Consider the following 21,214-nt stretch of genomic DNA (forward strand, 5'->3'; position numbering starts at 1 on the left):
ATTAACTTCTATTATGAAACAGCTCTTGCTACACCTCAAGGGGGTTGACGCGTCAACCTCCTTCTTCGTTGCTGAGACAATTGAGAATTGACGGGCGAGGAGGCTTGACCGTCGATCTTTCTCAAGCTGTGCCGCTGCAGCAATAATACGAGGTGCAGGACATGAGACTACAACGTGGGCAATTCTGAACCGTCATCAGTAGGAACATATCTTACTAAGCGGGACTGGTTTGGCGCTATGATTCAGACGGCCTCAGTCGTCGTAAGCTGTCTTCAATGCTACGGGGATTAAATGTTGACCTGGATGTCAAAGACCAATGACCAATAATGTAATAGGGCCCGCGGGGCGCAGCCAAGCCACGTCACATCCGGAGGCTCAAGCTATCACCGGGCCGTCCCGAAACATACCCGGATCCAATGTGAGGGTTGGGCAAGACACTCAATTCATTGTGACATTATAATGTGTATTGATAGCTTGGTGATACAATAGCCGGATCTTGACGTAGGTGTTTGGTCAATACATGGTCTCGGGTTAGTATTAAAGTAAATAAACAAGCCGGTATCGACAATCTGTCAGATGTGAGCTCAATGGAGAGGTATAAGAATTGGGATATTTTTAAGGTGGGACCAAGCAGACATATCGAGACTGGCCAATGCTGACGGCAGTCAACAGGTCGTAAGCTCTTAATTTCGCTTAGTATTGACTCGTATAGAAACTGTATCTGCGCTTGAGTCCGATCGGATAGGCACAGACTGGCTCGTGTTCACCCTGGGGATTCTATTCTTGTCCCTGGCAAAGCGGGGTATGAAAGGTAAAGCTATCGTAAGAAAGCGATAAAAACACGGAGCTTTAACAAAGACAGTATCTAAATTTGTCACTGCTTAGAGTTTTGAAAGGCATCTGATTTCCCAGTTTATTAACTCAAGTACGCATGTCTTTTGGTTTTAGTTTTAGTTGTACTAAAGAAACATTATATTAAGCATTATTTACCTATAACGTAACTGTCATTATTTATTCCTCAACTGTTCATCACTCGAATCCAACTATCGAGGTCTAAATCAGAAGATCATTTTCATATCGTAATATTACATGCACGGCCTGTTCTATGACGGGTCCAACAGACTCAAAACTCATTTGACCTTTTGCGCCACATAGAATTCAGTACCAAATACATGGTCCCAGAAGCGGGTGGTAACGCCGAATCCAAGTTCATAGTCAAGGAAGTGGTGCTGAAGGTGGTACTTCTTGAGCTGCTTGTACCATAGAGGGAGGTTCCGATGATGCAAAAACTAGTCTGTTAGGTCGTAGGAGATGTAACCGAGCATACTGCCGCAGAGGACTGACGTGGCTGCGCACCAATTGTAGAAGAAGATGACATGGGCTAGCTTCCAAGAGGGACTGGCCAGGATGATGAAGACTACTGGAGGCATGACTAGGCAGTATTTGTCCATGGGGAGATAATGGTGGATGCCGGGGAGCAGGAAGTGAAGAGATATGGCGACTCGGTTGTATGGAAGTCATCTTCAACAAGCATTAACGTAGATTTAATCTATTGTGAATAGAGTACTATAATTGTCAAGGTGGAGCAAAAACCGGTGAAGGGTGTACTCGATAAGGCTCCAGAGGAAGAAACCGAAGATCAAGTATCCGGCTTGCTCTACGGCACTGCTCAAACCTGAGCGGGAAATATACACTCCATATGAGACAGGTAGCATCCAGAAAGTCGGGACAATCCACCAGGGTGTCAAGGAAAAGGGCTCCAGGAAGTTACCAAAACAGGAGCAGACTTGCCGTCTTTGTAATGCCGAGGACGGACGACCTGGTCAAGGTAAAAGTCTTTGCTGAAACTGCCAAACCAGACTTGAGAAAACAAAGGACGGTTCAGATCGAGAAACTTGTGGGTTGTGTAGTCGTGGTTGAAGTCCGTCTCCTTGCTCAGGGCAGCTTTTTTCCCGCAGCCCCCGTCGCGACACGATTGAGCTTTTTGGCAGAACGGTTCAATCCGTTTCGAGCAACGACAAACCCAGCAAGGTGCTCGTTGAGGATTTCATAAGCCGCTTCGGAGTGAGGGTGTGAAGATGGGTCGAGAGGATACTCGTCACGTCGTGTCCGGCATACTTGAGCACAAGGTCCGCTCCGCCAGGATGGCTTTGAAGAAATTCCGTCACGTCGTAGGCCGCATCGCCGATAGTGACATAGTAAGGCTTTTAGCAATTGCGTGATTCCACCTCGGTGCGGGTGAAGGCAGATGCGCTCGAATGGTCGTCGTGGTTAGGGGACTGAATGTTGTGAGGTAGTCGAAAGAAAAATAGAAGTAATATTTGCAAAGAATAATGACTGGAACATGATTGACCAAAAAGCATCAGTGGTGAAAAGCTAACATGGTATAAACAAGAGTGGGTGATTTGATGCCTTTACAGATGTACAGCGGGTCTGTTGCGTGAGATGGCATGAGATGGAGAAGACAAAACAACGAATGCTCCAACTTGAGCGGTGACTAAGCGGAACATTCGGGTGAGAGTAAAGAAGGCAGCTAGTCCTGATACAGCCTCGCGTGCTTGACCAGCTCGTTTGGTCTCTCCAACGGGGATAGCTTCAACAATGCGCGGCTCTAACACTCAATCGACAAGCTCGAATTAGATGAGTTTGACCGTCACAGCGGGACGCCCCCTGCCGTCGAGCTCAGCCTCTTGTCTACGCCACGTAATCGATCCACGTATGCGAATAGGAAGCTATTCCTATCCGACCTTGCGCTGAGTCAGCGGAGGTTTGGCCTCTTGATCCCAGGCCATCCGTCGCTGCAGTCCACTTTATATGGGATGGGGTCGGCGAGTGTCACTTGGGATATTCCAACACAATCCGACCTGCACTGCGGCTGGCGAATCACACGCACATTGTTTGAGCAGAGGATTGATTACCCGATCGAGACTTCGCCGACCCCTGCGGAAAGGCACTCGGCACTTGCCTCTCTCTGTCCCTCTCGCTCACCATGTCGGCGAGTAAATTGCAGTCCAAGAAGGCCTGCGACGCATGCCATAGGAGAAAAGTACGTACCTGCTCTGCCGAAGCCTCTAGACTAGCCATGATGGAGATGACTGACCTGGGCGATTGCGATGGTGCAGATTGGATGCGATACTTCAGGCCCGGAGCCTGAATGTGACTGGTGTTTGCATCATGGGTTGCTGTGTACGTTCGACCGCGTGAGGGGAAGAAAGAAGATCAGGAACGCAAGGTGAGCTTCGACTTACTCCTGCGTCTACTCCAACCGCTGGACCTTGTAATGTATGTCGACTAACAGAATATCTTTTCCCTATCAGAGCCAGGGCTCGCTCAGAGAGGAGTCTACCCGCACGTATCAGCGACCTCGAGGAGGCCTTGGCGAGAGGAATTGGGCTCAATTTGGGGGACACCTCGCTGTCAAGTTCTTCTCGTTCTTCCACGTCACGCGCAGCATCGACCATTGGACTGGATAGTGCATCCTCTATTAGCTTTGTTCCACTGAGAGATCAAGTCGCCACCAGTAAGTTATAAAAGCCGTCGCTACCAGCTCTCGCAATTTTATTAACATATCCACAGCCTCTTCTTGTCAGATCCACTTCGCCGGTCATCACCTGGGATCAGTAAGCTGTCACAACGGAATGCCCTTCTTCTCAGCGAAAGGCCAACAATGGATCTTCTCAAGAACGGGCGAGTGGAGTCCAATCCAGAAATTGAGCGACCTTGGGACCCGGAACCAACTGCCATCCTTAGTCGTGCAGACTCTTCCGGCCCAAGACGCATCCGAACTTCTGAAATGCATGCCAGATCGCGCTGCTGTTGAGAGCATATTGAATCACTTCCAGAGCAGCATGTTTGGATTGATCTTTCCAATCATTGACCATGTCCTCTTCGGATATACGCTTGACATGGCTTATGCACCGGCTGATGGGCAAGAGACACCTGGGCATATTAGCGCCAAGGCCTGTGTCCTTGCCTTCATGTCCTTTGTGGGCCTCACTCGAACGGCGTGCACCGTTGACATGAGCGTCAGCCCTGATGAGTGCGCGACGACAGCTACTCACCTTCTAGCGGACGTTTTCGAGGACGTGAGTGTTATGAGCCTCCAGACAGTTTTTATGCTGGTATGTGGCCCAATTCCTCTCATGCACACAGCTTCGACCTAACAACTTGTGTTTTCTTGGCTACAGCTCCTATATCAGACTTTCTCCGGTCGTCTACAAACGGCCATGATGCTGCATGCTGTGGCTTGTCGAAAAGTCGTGCTTCTTGGAGGGCACAATTATGTCCCTAGGCCTCAATGGGGAGCAGAAGCCAGTCATCAGGAGCGAGAAAGTTATCAAATCCGGATGCTCTTCTGGTTATGCTATGTTCTTGACAAGGACATCGCGATGCGCTCTGGGCAGCCACCTATCCTAGTTGAGGATTTCTGCGACCTTACTCTCCCAGAACGCTATGAAGAGAGTCAGGTCCTTTTTCCAGGTCTCGATGACCACGAAGTCCTTTTTATTGTCGATGCGGCACTGGTACCGCGTTTTCCGGGCCACTTACCACTCAGCATTCTCAAAGAAAAAGTGTGCCGGCACCTCTATTCGCCTTCAGCTTCCCAGAAATCAGAATCCGAGCTACTTCGAACGGTGCGTGAACTGGACGACGAGCTTGAGAGTTGGCGGATATCCCTCCCTATAGAGATACGGCCTGTGCTGGTAGTTCCAGAAACCTCTAACCCCAATTCGAGTTGGAAACTACCCACAACCATGCGGCAGGTCATGACGTGCTTGGATTACCACTACCTCATGACTATGATCCATCGGGTCTCTGGAAGATGCCGCACGGGAGCTGAAGAAGGGAGAGTTAGTTGGAATAGTGGCTTTCAATCGAGCTTAGTGCTGTCGGTAGAAGCAAGTCGATCGACGTTGTTTTACTTACGGGGAGCTGCTACAGGGCTGCCGAGTGAAACGTATTGGTATGTTTCTACTTCCTTGAGGCTCGCGTTCTTCTTCACCTACTTTGGTGATTATAAGGCACATGCTGGATTCCATGTGCAAAGACTAACAATTCGCAGGGTCATCATATTTTATCCCATGTCTGCGCTCATAACGCTCTTCTGCAACATTCTCATCAACCCGTTGGACCCACGAGCAAAGGCCGACATAGAACTCCTCAAGTCTACGTCAGAGTTTCTTCAGCGTATACCAATACGAAGGTTGACTGAATATGAGACAACACATATGGAAATGATCAATGACTTCGTAGCTGAATTGATACGGTTGGGGCACTACGCAGTTGAAAAGGCGGAGAATGAGGTACCACATCAGTTCGATCTAGATTGAGACTGGGATAATGGGGATGGCTACTGTAAGTTGACGAGTACTGGGTGTGTAATCAGGATTATTGTTTGGATAATACGCGCCGAAGGACGAAATGAGGAGACTGTATATGAGGGAGTATTGTAGGAGTACCTATGTAATATCAATACACGGAATGTAATGACTTCATGCTGACTGGTTCCGTGACCAAATGCGAACATGTGACCAATCACGATTGCACTGACGACACATGGGAGATGATCGACGAAGCGAGGACTGGATGCGAGGATCGACGAGACTACTGTAGCCCACGAGCTGCAGCTCAGCCCCATTGATCATTTCACTGAGCCTAACATCGGCCAGGCCGCTCTCAAGACTATGGTGCAATTCGCCTCCTTTCTGAGCCACGGCTCCTCGGTGCGGTTGGCTGATTTCTCAAAGAAAAAGCAACATGGCTTGATGTTCTATGCTAATGAGGCCCTCGTTACGCCCGGCTTAGTGGTCTGGGCTCTGGCCATTGTCTTGGGCTGTGTGGATCTACCGCATCTCGTGGATGATCCTAGTAAGTCGTCGCTCTGTTAATGCTGCGTGGAGGTGCGTTCAAGTGACACACAGGTCGACACTACGTATTTTAGAGGAATCAACAGGATATTCAGTGGTCTACACGCACCATGTATTTGGCTATAGAAGCAGGGCGCCAGGTATTCTTCCCTTAAGTATCTGAAGGGATATCGAAATACTGGTACCTTGAGGTTGCGGTAACCAGGTTGACTACAATGATGACAAGACTGCTCGATTTAAGGTCTCGTCTTGTGGTCATCTCCAGCCTCCTAAGCTAGCCCGACAATTTTGATGCATCGCATTAGCTCCTTTACTTTGAAGATGGACCATTATTGTCGTTTGGGACCATCTCAGCCTGATCGTCTTGTCCAGGTCACCCATGGCTGGTCTTTCAGCCAACCCTTATCTCCACATTCTTCGACTCGTCACTTGAGCCGAGATGAGGCAAGGTCTGGGCCACAGGTGTGCTAGGCATCAGCCTTGGTCAGCGAGACCTCCACGTCGGGCTGAACTGATGAAAATCCTGGTCACACGACACTATTGCGAGCTTGTGCGGTGGCAATCACGGTCTAGGCCACCAAGCCCGTCGAAGGGGGCCACGCGGTGAGAAAGATGATGCATGGATGTGAATAAAAAAAAGCAACAAGCAGATTCTCATATTAACCCCACCCTCATTGCAAACGCCAAGCCAACCTGCAGATCTAGACTTTGGGGCTGACAGTAGAGGCTGGCCGGCCGCGACAATCGCGCCAACACTGAGTGCCCAGGTCACGCCCTATGATTCGCTGCCTCGCCAGACGGAACAAAAAGAGAAAAGAGAGAACTCGCAGCAGCTAGAGCAGGTTCTGTTGGATTTGAGACGGGGGCGTCCTGGGATATTTGGGGCTAATATTGCGCCATCAGAACCCCGTCCACGCAGAGCGGGACTGGCCGGGGAGAAGACTGCAGGATGGGACGACTCGGCAGTGGACTCTGGGGCTATTTTCCTCCAATGGCCCCGCTTCGAGATGATGACTTGGGACCGGAAGTCGCAAAAGACGCGGACGAACTGGAGGACGCTGTTGACTAGACTGGCCTCAGTATACCGGCCGTCCTCTCTGGGCCACGCTTCGAAAGACTCGGTGACGAGGGAGCCATGTCCCCTCTCCAGCCGGGTCCCTTGCCTCTCGTCGACCCCAAGCTCTCGCCTCATCGCACTGCACATGTCGTCATCCTCCGGAAGTCGTGCAATCCAGAGTGGCCGCCGACGAATCCGGCGCTAGTGACGTGGCTCGGCTACGGCACCTTGCTCTTTGGGAGGTCTAGGCCCCACTGAATAAAGCCCTGAAGCTGCGAGTTTGGGGCTAAGGTGGCTCTGTCGTTAAGCTTAAGTTCAGGATTGAATTGGGCCCTGGGAGGAATCACGTAAAACGGGACGAGGGGGGGGCTCTACGGGCTTCGATGAGAGAGCTTGGGATAGGAGAGCATGTGGCTCTACAGTAGGCGCTGTGTATCTCTATATTCTCACACAATCCGCTGTAATAGCTTCCCAAACACCTACAACCAAGCATAGACATGGCGCTCGTTGGAGGCGTCTCACGGGGCTCATGTGTCACCTCGGACCGTCGCCAGCGACCCATCACCATCACGGGGAGTCCATCTCGGCGCACGTCTTCGGGGAGAACGCAGCGGGGAGTTCACGCAAATGCTCGACTCCCATTGGAAGTGAGTCATTTTCCCTTCTCATGCCCCCACGAATACCAAATCGGAGGCGCTGATGGCGAGCGGACGGAGAGTCTTGGCCCTTGGCTTAATCTCGCGCTAGCCGTCACCGACGCACTTCTTTGGCCCTATCACGCCTGGCTCGACGGCATATGTGGATGGCGTGCTCGTATCTTCGCATGTCACCATATCGCTCGGTAAATCCAGACCAGATATTGCCCCCAGGCCGTCTGTCTTGGCGACGCCATGGGATGCCTTGGCGAAGGCACTGGGAGGCTTGGCGACTATCGGGGAGGTCCTTAAGTGAAGAAGGCTCTCCGCGTTGAATGCGAGTTTTCCCCAGCCAGAACCATCACGTTCATCGCATCGCTCAGCTCGCCAACATGTCGAAGCTAGACACCAAATCGGCGGACCCGACTGAATACTCTCCTCCCAGGGAGGATGAGGAAGCTCTCAACTTGCGCGCCGACTGGAGCAGGGAGGAGGAGCGCAAGGCCAAGCGGAAGTAAGTTTATACCGACAAGCCGAGTTAACGTGTTCTTCAACTGACCAACCAGGCTGGACTTGATCATCATGCCCCTTCTGACCCTCGGCTTCTTCTGCTTGCGTAAGTCACATCGCCTGCTCATTCTCACATCTCGGTCTAACTCGTCGCGTCGCAGAGCTCGATCGAGGCAACATTGCCAACGCCATCACCGATGACTTCATGGAGGAAGTCGGAATCAACCAAGATCAGTTCAATGTCGGCCAGCAGATGCTCTCTCTCGGCATCGTGCTCTTCGAGATTCCCTCCAACATGATTCTCTACCGCGTCGGCCCCGGCAAGTGGCTGACCCTCCAGCTCTTCCTCTTCGGCACCGTCAGCACCTTCCAGGCCTTCCAGAACAGCTACGGTTCGTTCATCGCGACCCGATTCCTTCTGGGAATTACCGAGTCGGGCTTCATCCCCGGTGGTCTCTGGACCCTGTCTACCTGGTATACCCGCAAGGAGACTGCGAAGCGCGTCATGTTCTTCTACTTTGGCAACCAATTCGGTCAAGCCTCCTCAAAGCTGTTGGCATACGGAATTCTTCACATGCGTGGTGTTGACGGACGAGCCGGCTGGTTCTGGCTGTTCACCATCATGGGCATCTTCACCATTGCCAGTGGCTTTGTCCTCGGATTTCTCCTTCCCGACTCCTTCAAGAACCCCCGCAGCACTTTCCTTCCACGCGTCTCCTTCTTCACGGAGAGGGAACTGCACATTCTCCAGACTCGTGTTCTTCTCGATGATCCCATGAAGGGCAAGAAGAAGAAGCGCATCGGCCTGACGGCGTTTAAGAAGGCTGTATGTCATCTAGCCATCCTCTTCCTCAAGTCTTGTACTAACTCCTCGCTTAGTTCTCAAACTGGCGTCTGTGGATTCACTTCCTCATTACCCTCTGCAACAACGGACCTCAGCGTGGCTTCGACACTTATTCTCCGTCAATTGTCAAAAGCTTTGGCTTCGGAACCCTGAAGAGCAATGCAATGGCATCCGTTGGTCTCTTCCTTCAGATCCCAACGTCGTTCGCTTTTAGCTACGTCTCAGATCGATAGTGAGTTAGACACTAATGACTAGAAACACTAGGACTGTGCTGACGAAATGACCTTATAGCAACAAGCGTGGACCGACCGTCATTGCTGGACTTAGCATGCATCTGCTCGGTTACATCTTCAACCGCGGTTTCACTGAGATCAACCTTCGGGGAGTTCGATACTTTGGTGTTGTCTGGACGCAGACCTTCGGCACTTTTTCTCACCCTCTCAACATCGCATGGATGTCGCTGACCTGCGAGGATTCCGAGGAACGAGCGTTGGCTATGGCAATGTGAGTTTCCCTCTGTTGATTTCCAGGATAATTACTTACAATTTTTAACAGGGTTATTATGGGTGCCAACATTGCTGGAATCTACGGCGCCCAGATCTTCCGAGCTGATGACAAGCCCCTCTATCGCCGTGGCTTCAGCATTGGAATTGGTGTTCTCACCTTTGGTACTGCTCTGGCCATTGTCAGATACATCGACGATCGAATCCGACGCAAGCGCAATGCTGGTCTTATCGATGCTGACGCGTCGAGCGGCCACCAGTCGGATGAGAAGAGCGACTCCAAGACGGCTGTGCAAAACACAGTCCAGCCTCAGCAGTCGGTTGGTATCTAGGAAAATTTTAACATCCCTTCCGAGGGACTTGCGACGAGGTGACAAAGTGACAAGGTGCTTTGGTGTTATTGCGATTCGCTTGCAATTTAGCAAGCCCTTGGTTACAAAGCTGGGGTTTGGATGAATGGGATTGCGGTAGCTAATAAAGAATTTCGGATTAGGGAACTTGAGTTATCCACTCACCTAGTGTAGAAGCAACATGGAAGTACCTGTATGAGAGAGGACATAATTCTGAACCTCTTCATTATTCCGGATCACTTGACTATTCCTTCATTCTTCGGCCTTGACCTAGGCCGCGAATTAGAAGTTCTTCCAAGACTCTCTTAAGCCCAGTGATGTTATACTTCTACCATAGCTGTGTTGGCATGTCCGTATTGACACCGGGTGAGTCTAGTTTATTGATCGAGTACTGGTATTGTCCATCTTGGTGTGCTTCTATAGGTTGATTCCTTCCTGTCCATTTTTTGGTGGGAGATGTGGTACAGTGCCAATGACACACAAGAGACAGATGGCATATCGCTAGTGACAGAATTAGCAGCCAAGTACCACGTAAAGATGTGCCTAGGAACACTAAATCCAGTCCGTCCACATACATTCGACGGACAGGAGGAAAAGTCTACCGATATGAGCGGCAGCGACACCTGGGGTTAAAGAAACAAGGCGCTGCAAACAATAAATATAGAATTAACGGAGGGAAGAGAACGTTCCACCCAGGTTGAGCGGAGTAAGTCCTTTAGGTTGGCTAGCTAAATAAGTTCTCGCTGTTGTTCAGACTCAAATCTAACTTCTGTCTGCTCCCTCAAGGTGAGCAAGTTGCCGGCACAAGGTCAAAAAAGCACAGTTTCATCCATAATTCAAGCATTTTCTACCCAATGCTACCACAATGACCAAATAGTTGTTCAGACTCAAGTGTGCTCATCGGCACTGCAACCCTGTCAGAAATCGTACTACCACAGTCCATATTGATCTTGTTAATATGACCCTGTATCACAAAGCCTCTGATAGACTGATATCTTGACCTTAGTTAGATGGGGTGTTAGAAACCCCTCTGCGACCGGCCCGGCGGACCCAGGCGAGGAGATCATCAACATCGTCGTCTTGAACCCTATTACCTTGACCAGTTTGACCGTAACGGATCCATTAGATCTTGTGAATGTATATTAATACAAAGCCTTCCGTTATTTCATTCTGGAACATGATGGCTTCTCAATCGCACACAAGTAATGACGACATGGTGGAGACTTTATATTTAGGTACCGAATCGAATCAGACTATTTATTGAAGGATGTAGGATTTGCTAGCTCTGACCTTGTCCCGGTACTCCATGCAAGAAATAGCAATAAGCCAGATTATTGCAACATCAAAAGGATTTCTGAAGTGTCTTGGATCACTTGACATTGTCACATGTATCGGGATATCGGACTTCTGCGGTTATGACGGCTGTGAAGCTTTTCATCTATCGTCATAGATGTCCAACGCCACCAGCCTCATCAGCAGCTTTGTCATCAACTTAGCCCCAGCCCTAGCCTTTCCTTGATTTTATCTATAGCTAGTTGAAGCCAAAAATCCCAAAGGATCCGGAGCCTCTCGGCTGTCCGAGGTTATTCAAGGGCATCGTCAGTCTCTTAGTCAATGAGGCTGACCTGATCCAAAGACCCTCATTCAGATAGGAAGAACATCAAGAGCTTCTCGCACAAATAATCATTTCCATCTGCTAGATGCAATAGACGTGCAAATCCCAGAGCTAAAGATGGTGGTCTTCCGCTTGAAGATTCCATCCCCGAGTTGGAAGCTGTAATTCCGTCGCTTATCGCGTATTGCTCTGTAGAGTGAAGGGTATACGTCTTGTGTATCCCAAAATTGATCAATACTAGCTGGCATCTTGATGATCCGCTGTCCGTGTCAATCGATGACGCGGTCACGAACTTTAATCAGGCATCATGCGCAGGGGTCGTGAGAAATCGACAAATCGCACAAAGGCCCTCATTTTTAGTGTCGGTCTGTTTACTCAGATGGACAGTTAATATTCTGGAGACCACCAGTGAGAGGATGCTGTTCTGAGGTTGAGGAATCGGGAGTTTAGCGTCGGTTCAATGTTATCTCAGCTCGCCAAAGCAGATGGTCCGATTAATTAGATGAGAAAGCCACGTCTGCTGCTTTGTCATTGGTAACCGGACAACAAAACAGTCCGACGTGCGAGGCCACCATCCGTAAATTTGTCATCGCGGATTCTCCGATTTCCAGGCCTAGATACTAACGTCTAAAGATTAATAAGAATAGAATTGATTAATATATAAACTGTGTCCATCTGTTGGTTGTCGAACTGTTAATTCGAACTATCACAACAGCAATTCATCAACATTCAACATGGAGACCGTTCTCGTTATCGGAGCAACTGGAAACATCGGCGTTGCCGCCGTCAAGGGCGCGTTGAACTCTAAGCGCAATGTCTTGGCCGTTGTCCGGAACCAAAACTCGGCCGACAAACTCGTCAAGCATATTGGGTCATCCGAGGGAATTACTTTCGTTGAAGCCAACGTCCTCTCGGAGACGGGAATCCAAGGTGTGGTTGCTCAAGTCCGAGCCGGCAAGCTACCGGATTTCCAGCACGTGTACTCCTGCGGTTAGTTCCCGGCACGTTGCGAGATGACGTTCGTTACTGATACTCTGGCCAAGTTGGTGGCGCGTACGTGATGACTCCCCTTCAGGAGATTACTACCGAGCAGCTACGCCTCGGCATCAACTCCTTCATCGAGTCCAACTTTTGTAGGCCCTACTAAACCGAAACAGACCTGAAACCCTTCCAACACAAACTCACAGTTGCCTACCGGGATACCATCGGCTATTTGCTCGAGAAAAACCACCCTGCAAGCACATGGACACTCATCACCGGAGCACAGGGCGACTTTGCAACCCACTCGGTGCCGGCCATAGGGCAAGGCGCTCTATTCGCCTTGGCTGTAGCCGCTTCCCGAGAGAACTTGGAGACCAACGTCCGCTTCAACGAAGTCTACCTCGGGTACATGGTGCAGGTGGATGAGAACGCCGCCAAGCTTGGAAGCGTGAGCTCCTCGGAATTTGCGACCGTCTACGAGAAGCTCCTGGCCAGCCCCGAGATCCGCAGCTCGCGCGTTTTCCAGAAGAGCCCTGAAGATATGAAGAAACTGAGGTACGAGAGACGGTTCTAATTGCAAGCCGTGCTACTTGCATGGGCCAGGTGGTGTAAACATATATTTCACCGCCGATGGAGCTATCTAGCCGAGACAATCACAGAGGGCGCGCGCAATAAAATGACCGGAATTTATACAGCCAAGTAGACTATTATAAATAGGAAATAAAGAATGGTCAAGAACTTGAACGGACGAACTCGAGATTGTCGCTACTTGATGCAGTTAAAGGCTCTCTTCCCATTCGTTCCCCGCCAACGCTCGTCCTGTAGCCTAAATCTGTCATTTTCAGTTTCTGTCTGTCTGTTATAGTGTGTTTACAACCAGAGCACAGTTGTCCCTAAAACCATTCGTATTATTGCCTGCCTTGAGCATTATTTCGATTTTCTACACCATTAAATGTTTTACAACCTTAATCACATGCAAAATACCGAATTTTCGGCTATCTAGACTAGCTCTAGGGTAGCTGAATGCCGCACGAATTGCGTCGCTGACGATAATCTCATCTCTCGGTGACCCATAAAAGGATAAAAATCTCCTCTAATGTGACACGCGCCGCATGCCACTCTCGTCCGAACAAATTTCCGCAGCACAGGCGACTTGACGACTCAACGAACTAAGATGGCGCCCTCAAAGGAACCCTCGTCCCCTGCCGCGGCTTACCTGGCCCTGTACAACGTCCTGTCAGCCACTCTGCGAATCGTCATCCTTCTCCGCACAATCCAGCTGTGGTCTAGCGGTGGGAACGCGGCCGTTTGGGATGAGCTTCACGTCTTCGCGCGATGGACCGAGACGTGTACCGTCATTGAAATCATCCATGCCGCCATCGGGCTGGTTAGGGCTTCGCCGGCCACAACCGCGCTGCAGGTTGCTGGCCGCAACACCATCGTCTGGGCCATCACCAGAAACTATCCCGATGTCGCTGCGCGAGAATGGGCTTACGCTAACATGCTGGTTACCTGGAATGCGGCCGACGTAGTGAGGTACACGTATTTCGCCGTTGAAAAGGGGACTGGGAGTGTGCCGAATTCTCTCTTGTGGTTGAGGTATGGTGAATGCATTGCATGTGGTCATGAATGATGGCTAACATACCGTGTGCTAAAGATATAATATGTTCATCATTCTTTACCCAATTGGCATCCTTTCCGAAGCCTGGCTTGTCTACAAGGTCATTGTCCCTTCGCAAGCCCGAAACCCAGTATACCAATATCTCCTCTGGTTTGGACTGGCTATTTATATTCCAGGTACAAACACTTGAGTGTCAAATACCTGTTCTTTGACTAACGTATTTACTAGCGTTCTATATCCTCTATGGACATATGCTTTCTCAACGGAAGAAATCTAGCAAGAAGAGTATTAAGAAAAGCGCATAAGAACACCAGGTAGAGTATGTAGTGTTACTTGGCGAAATTACCGTGCTGGGAGATTGCCTCGATGTCAAGGAAGGAGGAGTAGGAGGGCAGAGTATCTACTGAATGGAGCTGCTGAAACATCGCAAATCTCAATCATTGCCTTGTTATCATTCGCATGAGTTCTATTCTCCATGAGGCGACCGACGGTCATTCTCTCAGAGCCCCACCCATATGGTCACGAACAGCCCATCTTCCAAGACCATCAACCCCGCGATCTCTTCAACAATATCCCATCCCTGACAAATTTCCATCAACGTACAACTATCGGTCCTCCTCGAGATGGCAGAATCACGTAACATGGACCCCAACCTTGGAACCCGGGAGGAAGACTGGCCCGAAGTCGACGTAGATTCCGACACAGAAGAAGGCGGTGAGGCCATGCGGCGCGCTGAAGCCGCTCTGCACGCGACTATTGAGCGTTCCATCTGCCAACGACACGCGCAACTTGACCATGACACGATCCCACAGGCGCTCTACGTCAAGGCGCAAAACCACCAGGACCAGCTCACACAGGAGGAACGCCGTCTCCTTCTCAGCCGCGGCGACATCGTGGGCAAGGCGCTGGCGGATCCCGATTTCCTCACCGCCGACGAGACGCATCAAATCCTCTTCTGGCCGCCGCCAGACGTGGTGCGCGCCAACATCCAACGCGCCACGGGCGGGAGCCTCAGCACGCCTAGCGAGCTCTACGCCAAAGGCAAGGATGCCGTGGACCACGGCCAGTTCGGGACGGTGCTGAACGACGACGAGATTGCGCTGCTGGCGCGCAGTTTTCACGGCATGGACGATGCAACCTTTAGCCCGGTAGAAAGATCGAGGGCTTTTGGCGTGCCTGGAACCGCGCAGGCCGTGGAGCTGCTATCGAGGCGGCTGGGACTGGATGTCGTCGTCTTTCGGGCTGCTGCGGTGCACCATATGCAATATATGGCGCCGATGTTTGCTAGTCTTGGTCCCGTCCAGTCTCCTCCGATGCCAGGACCGGCATTTACAACGCCGCAAAGCCAGTTCGGGAACAGACAACAGCCTCAAGACATTATCCGCGCCATGGTCTCGCTCTCGGAGCAGCACGAGCTCGGCAACGTGACAGACGAAGAGGTCGTCGCCCGCAACAGGGATTATCTCGCCGCCCTCCAAGCCGCCTCCTCCCAGTCTGGTCGTCCCGCTCCCACCTTATTAACATCACCATGGCCCGCGACACCCCCTATCTTGCCTACCGACCGTTTCGGATGCGGGCCATGGTCACTCACCGCCCAGCCGCGCAGCCCCATCAACGTCTTCCACAACGACATGCACCTCTCGGGTTATGACGTCGAGCCGGGGTGGTCTGCCCTCTCCGAAGACCAAAACGAAGCCTACCGCGCCCGATCCGAGACGTTCCGTCGCGAGGCCTGGGCCGAGCATGAGAGAGCCCTGGCCGATGGTACGTCACCATTTGTCTTTCCAAGTAGACAGACGCGGCCCGTCCGGATCAACATGATGAGAGGTGCAGATCACGAACCGTCGGGACATGAAACATGAAATATAGACCTGGAACCCCCTCTAATTTCTACAAATTAGTTGTGACCTTTAATAAGCCCTCTTCGTTGCTATCGTTAAAATTAAGACTGAATACATGGGAGTATAATATAGCTCTCAAGGTCCCCCTCCAAGCCAGTATGTAAAGAGACTGTAGCGTTGATGTTGATATCTTCCAGGCCTTCAACTGTGAGACTCGCTTGGTCGACAGGTGGATAGACCGACCTGTTGATGCCGCTGAGTCGTATCTTGAACTTCTCACCCTTCGAAAAGCGCATACCGATTGGTGTTAGCGGGACTTGGACCTGAACGATCTCGTTCTCGCTGAGCGGGTGGTATTCATCCATGCGAAAGGTTGGTAAACCCGGCACTTGGTGATCCGGCTCTTGGGTGCGACGGGAGACACGTATTTGCCCCTTCGGACCTTTGTAAAATAATGCTCCTGCATCTGATGCCAAACCCACTCTGTGGCCGATCCGCACTATAGACGACTGATAGGAATGCTCGAAGGGAACAATGAGCTGAGTACCACTGCCGCCACCTGTAAGGATCTTCTCACAGGTGACAAAGATATCCGAATCCCGGGCGCCAACTATAGAGACTGCTAAGAATAACCGAAGTGGCCCGCATAGTATCGCTTCGTTGGTGAACGTGTATGTGAGCACAATCTCCCCATTGCTAGCTTTGTACTCCAGGCGGTGTGACTCAGGGCAAGTCGGTACTAGAGAGCCACTGGATCCATCAAGGAAGAGCTTTAGAGATTTAGTCTCCGGGGATGGAAATGCTGTAGATTGAAAATCTGTTCCATTCTTGGCGAGTGGGCATGCTGTGTCGAGGATCTTGGCTCGGAAACGAGTTGTGGTATCCCAGCCATTGTCGATATCCTGCGGACCACACAGTCAGCGGTTTCCGAAAGCATAATTAATATTGCAATCTACCTTCAAGAACTTATCAAAAAATCGGTGTAGATCCGCGACATTGTCTTCCTGGTAATAATCTGGCCATTCCTATCAAAGTGGTCAGCTTGTGTATCTGATTTCCTTCCACGCGGACTTACAAATGTGTCATGAACTCGAAGCCATTTGTCACTCTTCAACCTGTGATACCCACAGAATGTTCCGTATGTATGAATCGGATTCGACCAACTCGCGACAACATATGCAGGGACGGTAATATCCTGCAGATTGATGAGCGACTTTGAGTGAAATTTGTCCCTGCCGTCAACTTACCTCAACCTTCGCTCTCTTATCATCGTGATATGCTCCGAAGAGTTTGTTATTGACTGCCATAGCAACTGCATTTTCCCAGGAATTTTCTCCTGCATTTACCTGAAGTAGCTGCAGGTTGAACTCTAAGGCAGGTTTGGAGAGAACGCCTCCTAATACCGTCGCTTCTCGGTAGAGATCTGTCATTCCTTCCCACTAATAAAAAAGTTAGCCTGAACAGTCTCAATAATCTCACCAAAATCACGAATATTGCAACATTTGGGTCAGGAAACTAACAGGTGCAATTGCAGCAAGATGAGTTGGCCTTTCTGCTGCAATAAACCACTATGAAGCAGTTAGTCAGTATGCTGATTCAAATCCTACGGAGTGTGTGAGGACTGACCTGAGATATAGAGAGGTATGAGTTCCCTGTCAATGCGACCTTGCCCGAGCACCATGGACGCTGGCCGATCCAATCAACTACGTCGGCGCCATCCCGCCCTTCTTGGGATCCAAAATGGTAGATGTTTCCGGAGCTTTTACCGACTCCACGTGGATCAGGGTTGACAACAGCATAGCCGTGCTGAACCCAATACCCTGGGTCTGGACCTTCCCATTTCTGGAGCTCAGAAAGCTTTCGAAGCGGAATTCCCATTCGGAAAGGAAAATCATCCAGCACCTGGTTTCCCCTGCCTCCTTGCTTACCGTATGGAGACCAAGCTATCAATGCCGGACAGGTGGTTGAGTCCTCGACAGGCCGGTATATGTCGACATAGATGTTCGTACCATCTCGTAACTGTGACGGGTTAGATTCGCGTGATACTTTTGGAAACAGGTCTACTACTTTGACGGGAGTGTCACGCTCGAATAGTATATCACAAGGTAGCGGAAGGCATCCCTTTCTTCTTGTATAGCCTTTTGGCAAGACCTTTTGCTCTGTGCCGAATTCAACCCATCTAGCTTTGGGATGAGAGAGCGGTAGAGCTTTCGGCTGCCTCGAATCGCCAAAGATGATTGTGGTGTCCCCAATTGAGGTTGCCATGATACTTCCTGAGAACCGGGTGAAACCTGCCTTCTTATCTGTGAGATATTAAACAATAAGATGGCGTTGTGCGATTGAGCTTGTGAGAAATGTGAAGCCTTTGGAGAAGAGATTATCACGTTGGGAGTCAGGAGTGGACTTAAATGCTCTATTGATCCGGGGAAAGACACCGCTAAACCTGGCAGGCCTTGCAAGTAGCCAATCGGAAATACATCTTCGGGAACAGAATATAACATCTGATCAGCTCGCATAACTAACCAATTGGGTTGGCATCTTCGGAACGGAAATGAGGGGTAAGTCATTGGGGCGCCGAGGAGCTTAAGCCTCGGTGCGTCTTAACTAGACCGCACTATGACCACATGATAATTCGGCGAATAGGAAAGAACCTAAACGAGAAGACCTTTGTTCATGATATAATTAGAAGCTTCGTATTATCTTGATCTTGTTGCAAGACGGATGGGTTTAATTAGAAATGCAGCAATGCACTGGAACGAGGGGGAGCAGACGTCGGATCCAAGATACTGCGGGTATTACTGCCTTGAGCTAAAATAATTATGGAAAAGCAAATAGAGCAGGTCCAGAAGGCACGGCTAATGGGTGGAGCCATGAGTTGAACAGTTGCCACGGAAAGGTAAGTCATATGAAAGACCGTAATGTGTTGGAAGACAAGCAGAGAGTATGGCTATTGGCCGGCTGGATCGTGATCATGAGGCCTAGACGGCATGTTCCTTCTCGATGACATCATCCACCTCGCCATCAACCCGGCCGAGGTGCAAGAGATTGTGGAGACCGATTTCATGATTAATCTCCTCCATTCTCTCCGTATCAGCTTGCGCAGTGCCCTCTGAACCGAAAATGAGATCCTGAGAATCAAAGTGTTAGTGACAATCTTGACGGGAAAGAATAAAGGAAAACAACTTACCATTTCTTCGAGGGACAGACGCTTGGTTTCGGGAACAGTGAACCAAACAAAGGCAGCACCAAGATAGGTCAATACTCCGAAAAGAATATAGGTGCCGTATGTCATGCTAGTAAGCATATCTGGAGTCACTTGGCCAACACTAATTTGGGTTAGAGAACGTCAGTGAGTTAAGTTTAACTGCCACGTACATAAAGTTGTTCCTAGACAAAATGATTAACGGTTATTTCATTTCAGGTGGGGAAGTACAGGTACTTACATCCAGTTGCTAGATGCACCAAGTGCCACACCATACGGTCGGGTACTCAGAGGCCAGACCTCAGCGATGATAATCCAAGCACATGGGCCCCATGAATCTATCTCCGATTAGCTTACGGGAGGATGAGCCTTGGGAGAGGTGTTGGTGCCAACTTACAGCCGAAGTGAACCACGAAGAGCCACACCATGCAAACAGCTGCCCAACCAGCGGCGGGCTGTTCGTGAAAATGATCAATGTTCCTCGCAAGAATAATGGCGATGATGATATGACAAGTGCCCATACCGATGGCGCCCACCGTTAGTACAGGCTTACGACCGACTCGATCAATCCACAGGACAGCAGGGATAGTGGCGATGAACATGACGATACCAACGACGCCGGTAGCAAGGAGACTGGTGGTTGTAGCGCTGAGTCCTAGTTGACCGAAGATTTGAGGCGCATAGTAGAGAACCTTGTAAAATTGTTAGCTCCTCTCAAGTACACTTCGAGTAGGGAAACGCACAGCATTGATGCCTGTCCATTGCTGGAAAAACATGGTGACAGTAGCGACAATCACGCGCCTGAACATTGCACGGCTCTGGAAGAGAGCCTTGATAGCGACGAATTGAAGCTTAAAAGTGTTCCAGGCGGTTTGCGCTTGTAGATGCGGGAACTTCTCAGCAAGACTCCGCTTCTCAAACAACGACTGGGCCTTGATCTCGAGGAATTCGAGCTCGATCAGTTCGTGGTCCGGGGGAAGATCGCGAAGATCGGACAGGACTTCACGGGCTTCGGATTCTCGGCCATGGTGAAGCAACCAACGAGGGGAAAATGGCATCCATATCATCCCGACAAAGAGAATGAATGCCGGTCCCATCTGGAGGCAGATTGGAACAAGCCAGGCAGCGTCAGATTGAGTTTCCCTTTTTGTACCTCCAATATAGTTGCATCCGCTATTGCAGGGTCAGAAAACCCAATGAGATATAAGGCGGGATACTTACTAGTCAATCCAGAAACTGATCATAATACCAAATGTGATTGCCAGCTGCTGTAAAGCAACTAGAGCGCCTCGTACCTCACTGTTGGACCGTGTCAGCAATGGATTGGGCGGTGTTCCTGGTATTTTGCACCGAATTAGATATGAGAATCGGCGGGAAGACTTACGGAGGGGCGCATTCCGAGTTGTAAAGAGGGACAATCATAGAGAGACTACCGACTCCAATGCCACTGAGAATTGATTAGCCGTGGAGAAAATATGGAGCCAGGATGTGATTTACGTGATGAACCGACCCGCAAGAATAGCTTGATGACCAGCTGAAATTGAGGTGACCTGAACAATGACACCAAGCATGAAGACACTAGTCGCGATCAAGACGCCATACTTTCGGGAGCACACTTCAGCGACAAAACCAGAAAGGATCGCGCCGAGCCAGGCACCCAGCTCGAGAATTGACGTGAGCCATCCTTTGAGGGTCGGATTGTCGATATATCCATTCATATCTGCAAACGGTTAGCATCCTCCAAACATAATTGAAACCAAACGAACATACGCTTCTCGAAAGACGGCATGGCCAAGATGCCCGAAAACATTCCCTGGTTGTATCCGTAGAGCACACCACCGATACAAGCGAAAGCTGCGATTCGAAAGACCTTGAAGTTTTTCACGAGGGCCCTGGCACCACTGGCGCCCATCAGGGCTTGACGTCTCTGCAGGGCAGCATCATAGCCGCCTGCGTTGGCGATGGCGCCCATCGTTAATGATGTGGTGCGGATATCTTACAGAGGGATTTGTGTTGCGGGGAAGAGGAGCAGATCTGACGACGCCAAGGATGATGTCTGATGCGGGGAGCATGAACCAAATCTCTTGATGCTGCGTTGGTATTATATATTGAAGCCATATCCCCGGACTGTTCTGTTATAGGCTAAATGGTCCCCGTATTTGATACCACCATGCCTTGCGCTGAGCTA

General features: G+C 50.3%; 8 protein-coding genes across 8 annotated transcripts; 5 read left to right on the top strand and 3 right to left on the bottom strand.

Moving 5' to 3' along the window:
* Positions 1 to 1,130: 1,130 nt before the first annotated feature.
* On the bottom strand, positions 1,131 to 3,084 carry BGZ61DRAFT_497756 (uncharacterized protein; the record flags this gene model as incomplete). The annotated part of the gene is made up of 6 exons (XM_046251199.1): positions 1,131 to 1,289; positions 1,377 to 1,501; positions 1,568 to 1,757; positions 1,817 to 1,980; positions 2,024 to 2,204; positions 3,055 to 3,084. The coding sequence occupies 6 exons, from the start codon at positions 3,082 to 3,084 to the stop codon at positions 1,131 to 1,133; spliced, it is 849 nt and encodes a 282-aa protein (XP_046098992.1).
* Positions 2,990 to 5,330, top strand: BGZ61DRAFT_363274 (uncharacterized protein; the record flags this gene model as incomplete). Its single annotated transcript, XM_046241422.1, has 6 exons — positions 2,990 to 3,046; positions 3,123 to 3,232; positions 3,318 to 3,520; positions 3,577 to 4,121; positions 4,188 to 4,963; positions 5,063 to 5,330. The coding sequence occupies 6 exons, from the start codon at positions 2,990 to 2,992 to the stop codon at positions 5,328 to 5,330; spliced, it is 1,959 nt and encodes a 652-aa protein (XP_046098993.1).
* A 2,621-nt stretch (positions 5,331 to 7,951) lies between these two features.
* BGZ61DRAFT_482976 (major facilitator superfamily domain-containing protein) lies at positions 7,952 to 9,748 on the top strand (the record flags this gene model as incomplete). Its single annotated transcript, XM_046249438.1, has 6 exons — positions 7,952 to 8,073; positions 8,126 to 8,175; positions 8,231 to 8,895; positions 8,949 to 9,145; positions 9,205 to 9,417; positions 9,469 to 9,748. 6 exons carry the CDS (start codon positions 7,952 to 7,954, stop codon positions 9,746 to 9,748), a joined length of 1,527 nt encoding a protein of 508 aa, XP_046098994.1.
* A 2,367-nt stretch (positions 9,749 to 12,115) lies between these two features.
* BGZ61DRAFT_537272 (uncharacterized protein) lies at positions 12,116 to 12,936 on the top strand (the record flags this gene model as incomplete). Its single annotated transcript, XM_046254514.1, has 3 exons — positions 12,116 to 12,371; positions 12,425 to 12,514; positions 12,569 to 12,936. The coding sequence occupies 3 exons, from the start codon at positions 12,116 to 12,118 to the stop codon at positions 12,934 to 12,936; spliced, it is 714 nt and encodes a 237-aa protein (XP_046098995.1).
* A 600-nt stretch (positions 12,937 to 13,536) lies between these two features.
* On the top strand, positions 13,537 to 14,288 carry BGZ61DRAFT_362946 (tyrosine phosphatase-like protein; the record flags this gene model as incomplete). Its single annotated transcript, XM_046241394.1, has 3 exons — positions 13,537 to 13,961; positions 14,020 to 14,159; positions 14,212 to 14,288. 3 exons carry the CDS (start codon positions 13,537 to 13,539, stop codon positions 14,286 to 14,288), a joined length of 642 nt encoding a protein of 213 aa, XP_046098996.1.
* Positions 14,289 to 14,447: 159 nt separating this feature from the next.
* Positions 14,448 to 15,930, top strand: BGZ61DRAFT_108661 (uncharacterized protein). Its single transcript, XM_046236906.1, has one exon. It carries the CDS (start codon positions 14,607 to 14,609, stop codon positions 15,843 to 15,845), a length of 1,239 nt encoding a protein of 412 aa, XP_046098997.1. The 5' UTR covers positions 14,448 to 14,606; the 3' UTR covers positions 15,846 to 15,930.
* On the bottom strand, positions 15,926 to 18,089 carry BGZ61DRAFT_482980 (hydrolase CocE/NonD family protein; the record flags this gene model as incomplete). Its single annotated transcript, XM_046249439.1, has 6 exons — positions 15,926 to 16,726; positions 16,781 to 16,849; positions 16,900 to 17,019; positions 17,072 to 17,263; positions 17,345 to 17,392; positions 17,451 to 18,089. The coding sequence occupies 6 exons, from the start codon at positions 18,087 to 18,089 to the stop codon at positions 15,926 to 15,928; spliced, it is 1,869 nt and encodes a 622-aa protein (XP_046098998.1).
* A 713-nt stretch (positions 18,090 to 18,802) lies between these two features.
* BGZ61DRAFT_363276 (general substrate transporter) lies at positions 18,803 to 20,998 on the bottom strand (the record flags this gene model as incomplete). The annotated part of the gene is made up of 10 exons (XM_046241423.1): positions 18,803 to 18,952; positions 19,012 to 19,150; positions 19,200 to 19,211; positions 19,268 to 19,364; positions 19,424 to 19,718; positions 19,770 to 20,199; positions 20,248 to 20,325; positions 20,411 to 20,473; positions 20,524 to 20,746; positions 20,797 to 20,998. 10 exons carry the CDS (start codon positions 20,996 to 20,998, stop codon positions 18,803 to 18,805), a joined length of 1,689 nt encoding a protein of 562 aa, XP_046098999.1.
* Positions 20,999 to 21,214: the final 216 nt, after the last annotated feature.

The sequence above is a fragment of the Ilyonectria robusta genome (genome assembly GCF_021365365.1).
Source record: "Ilyonectria robusta strain PMI_751 chromosome Unknown BGZ61scaffold_23, whole genome shotgun sequence".
In the NCBI taxonomy this organism is placed as follows: domain Eukaryota; kingdom Fungi; phylum Ascomycota; class Sordariomycetes; order Hypocreales; family Nectriaceae; genus Ilyonectria; species Ilyonectria robusta.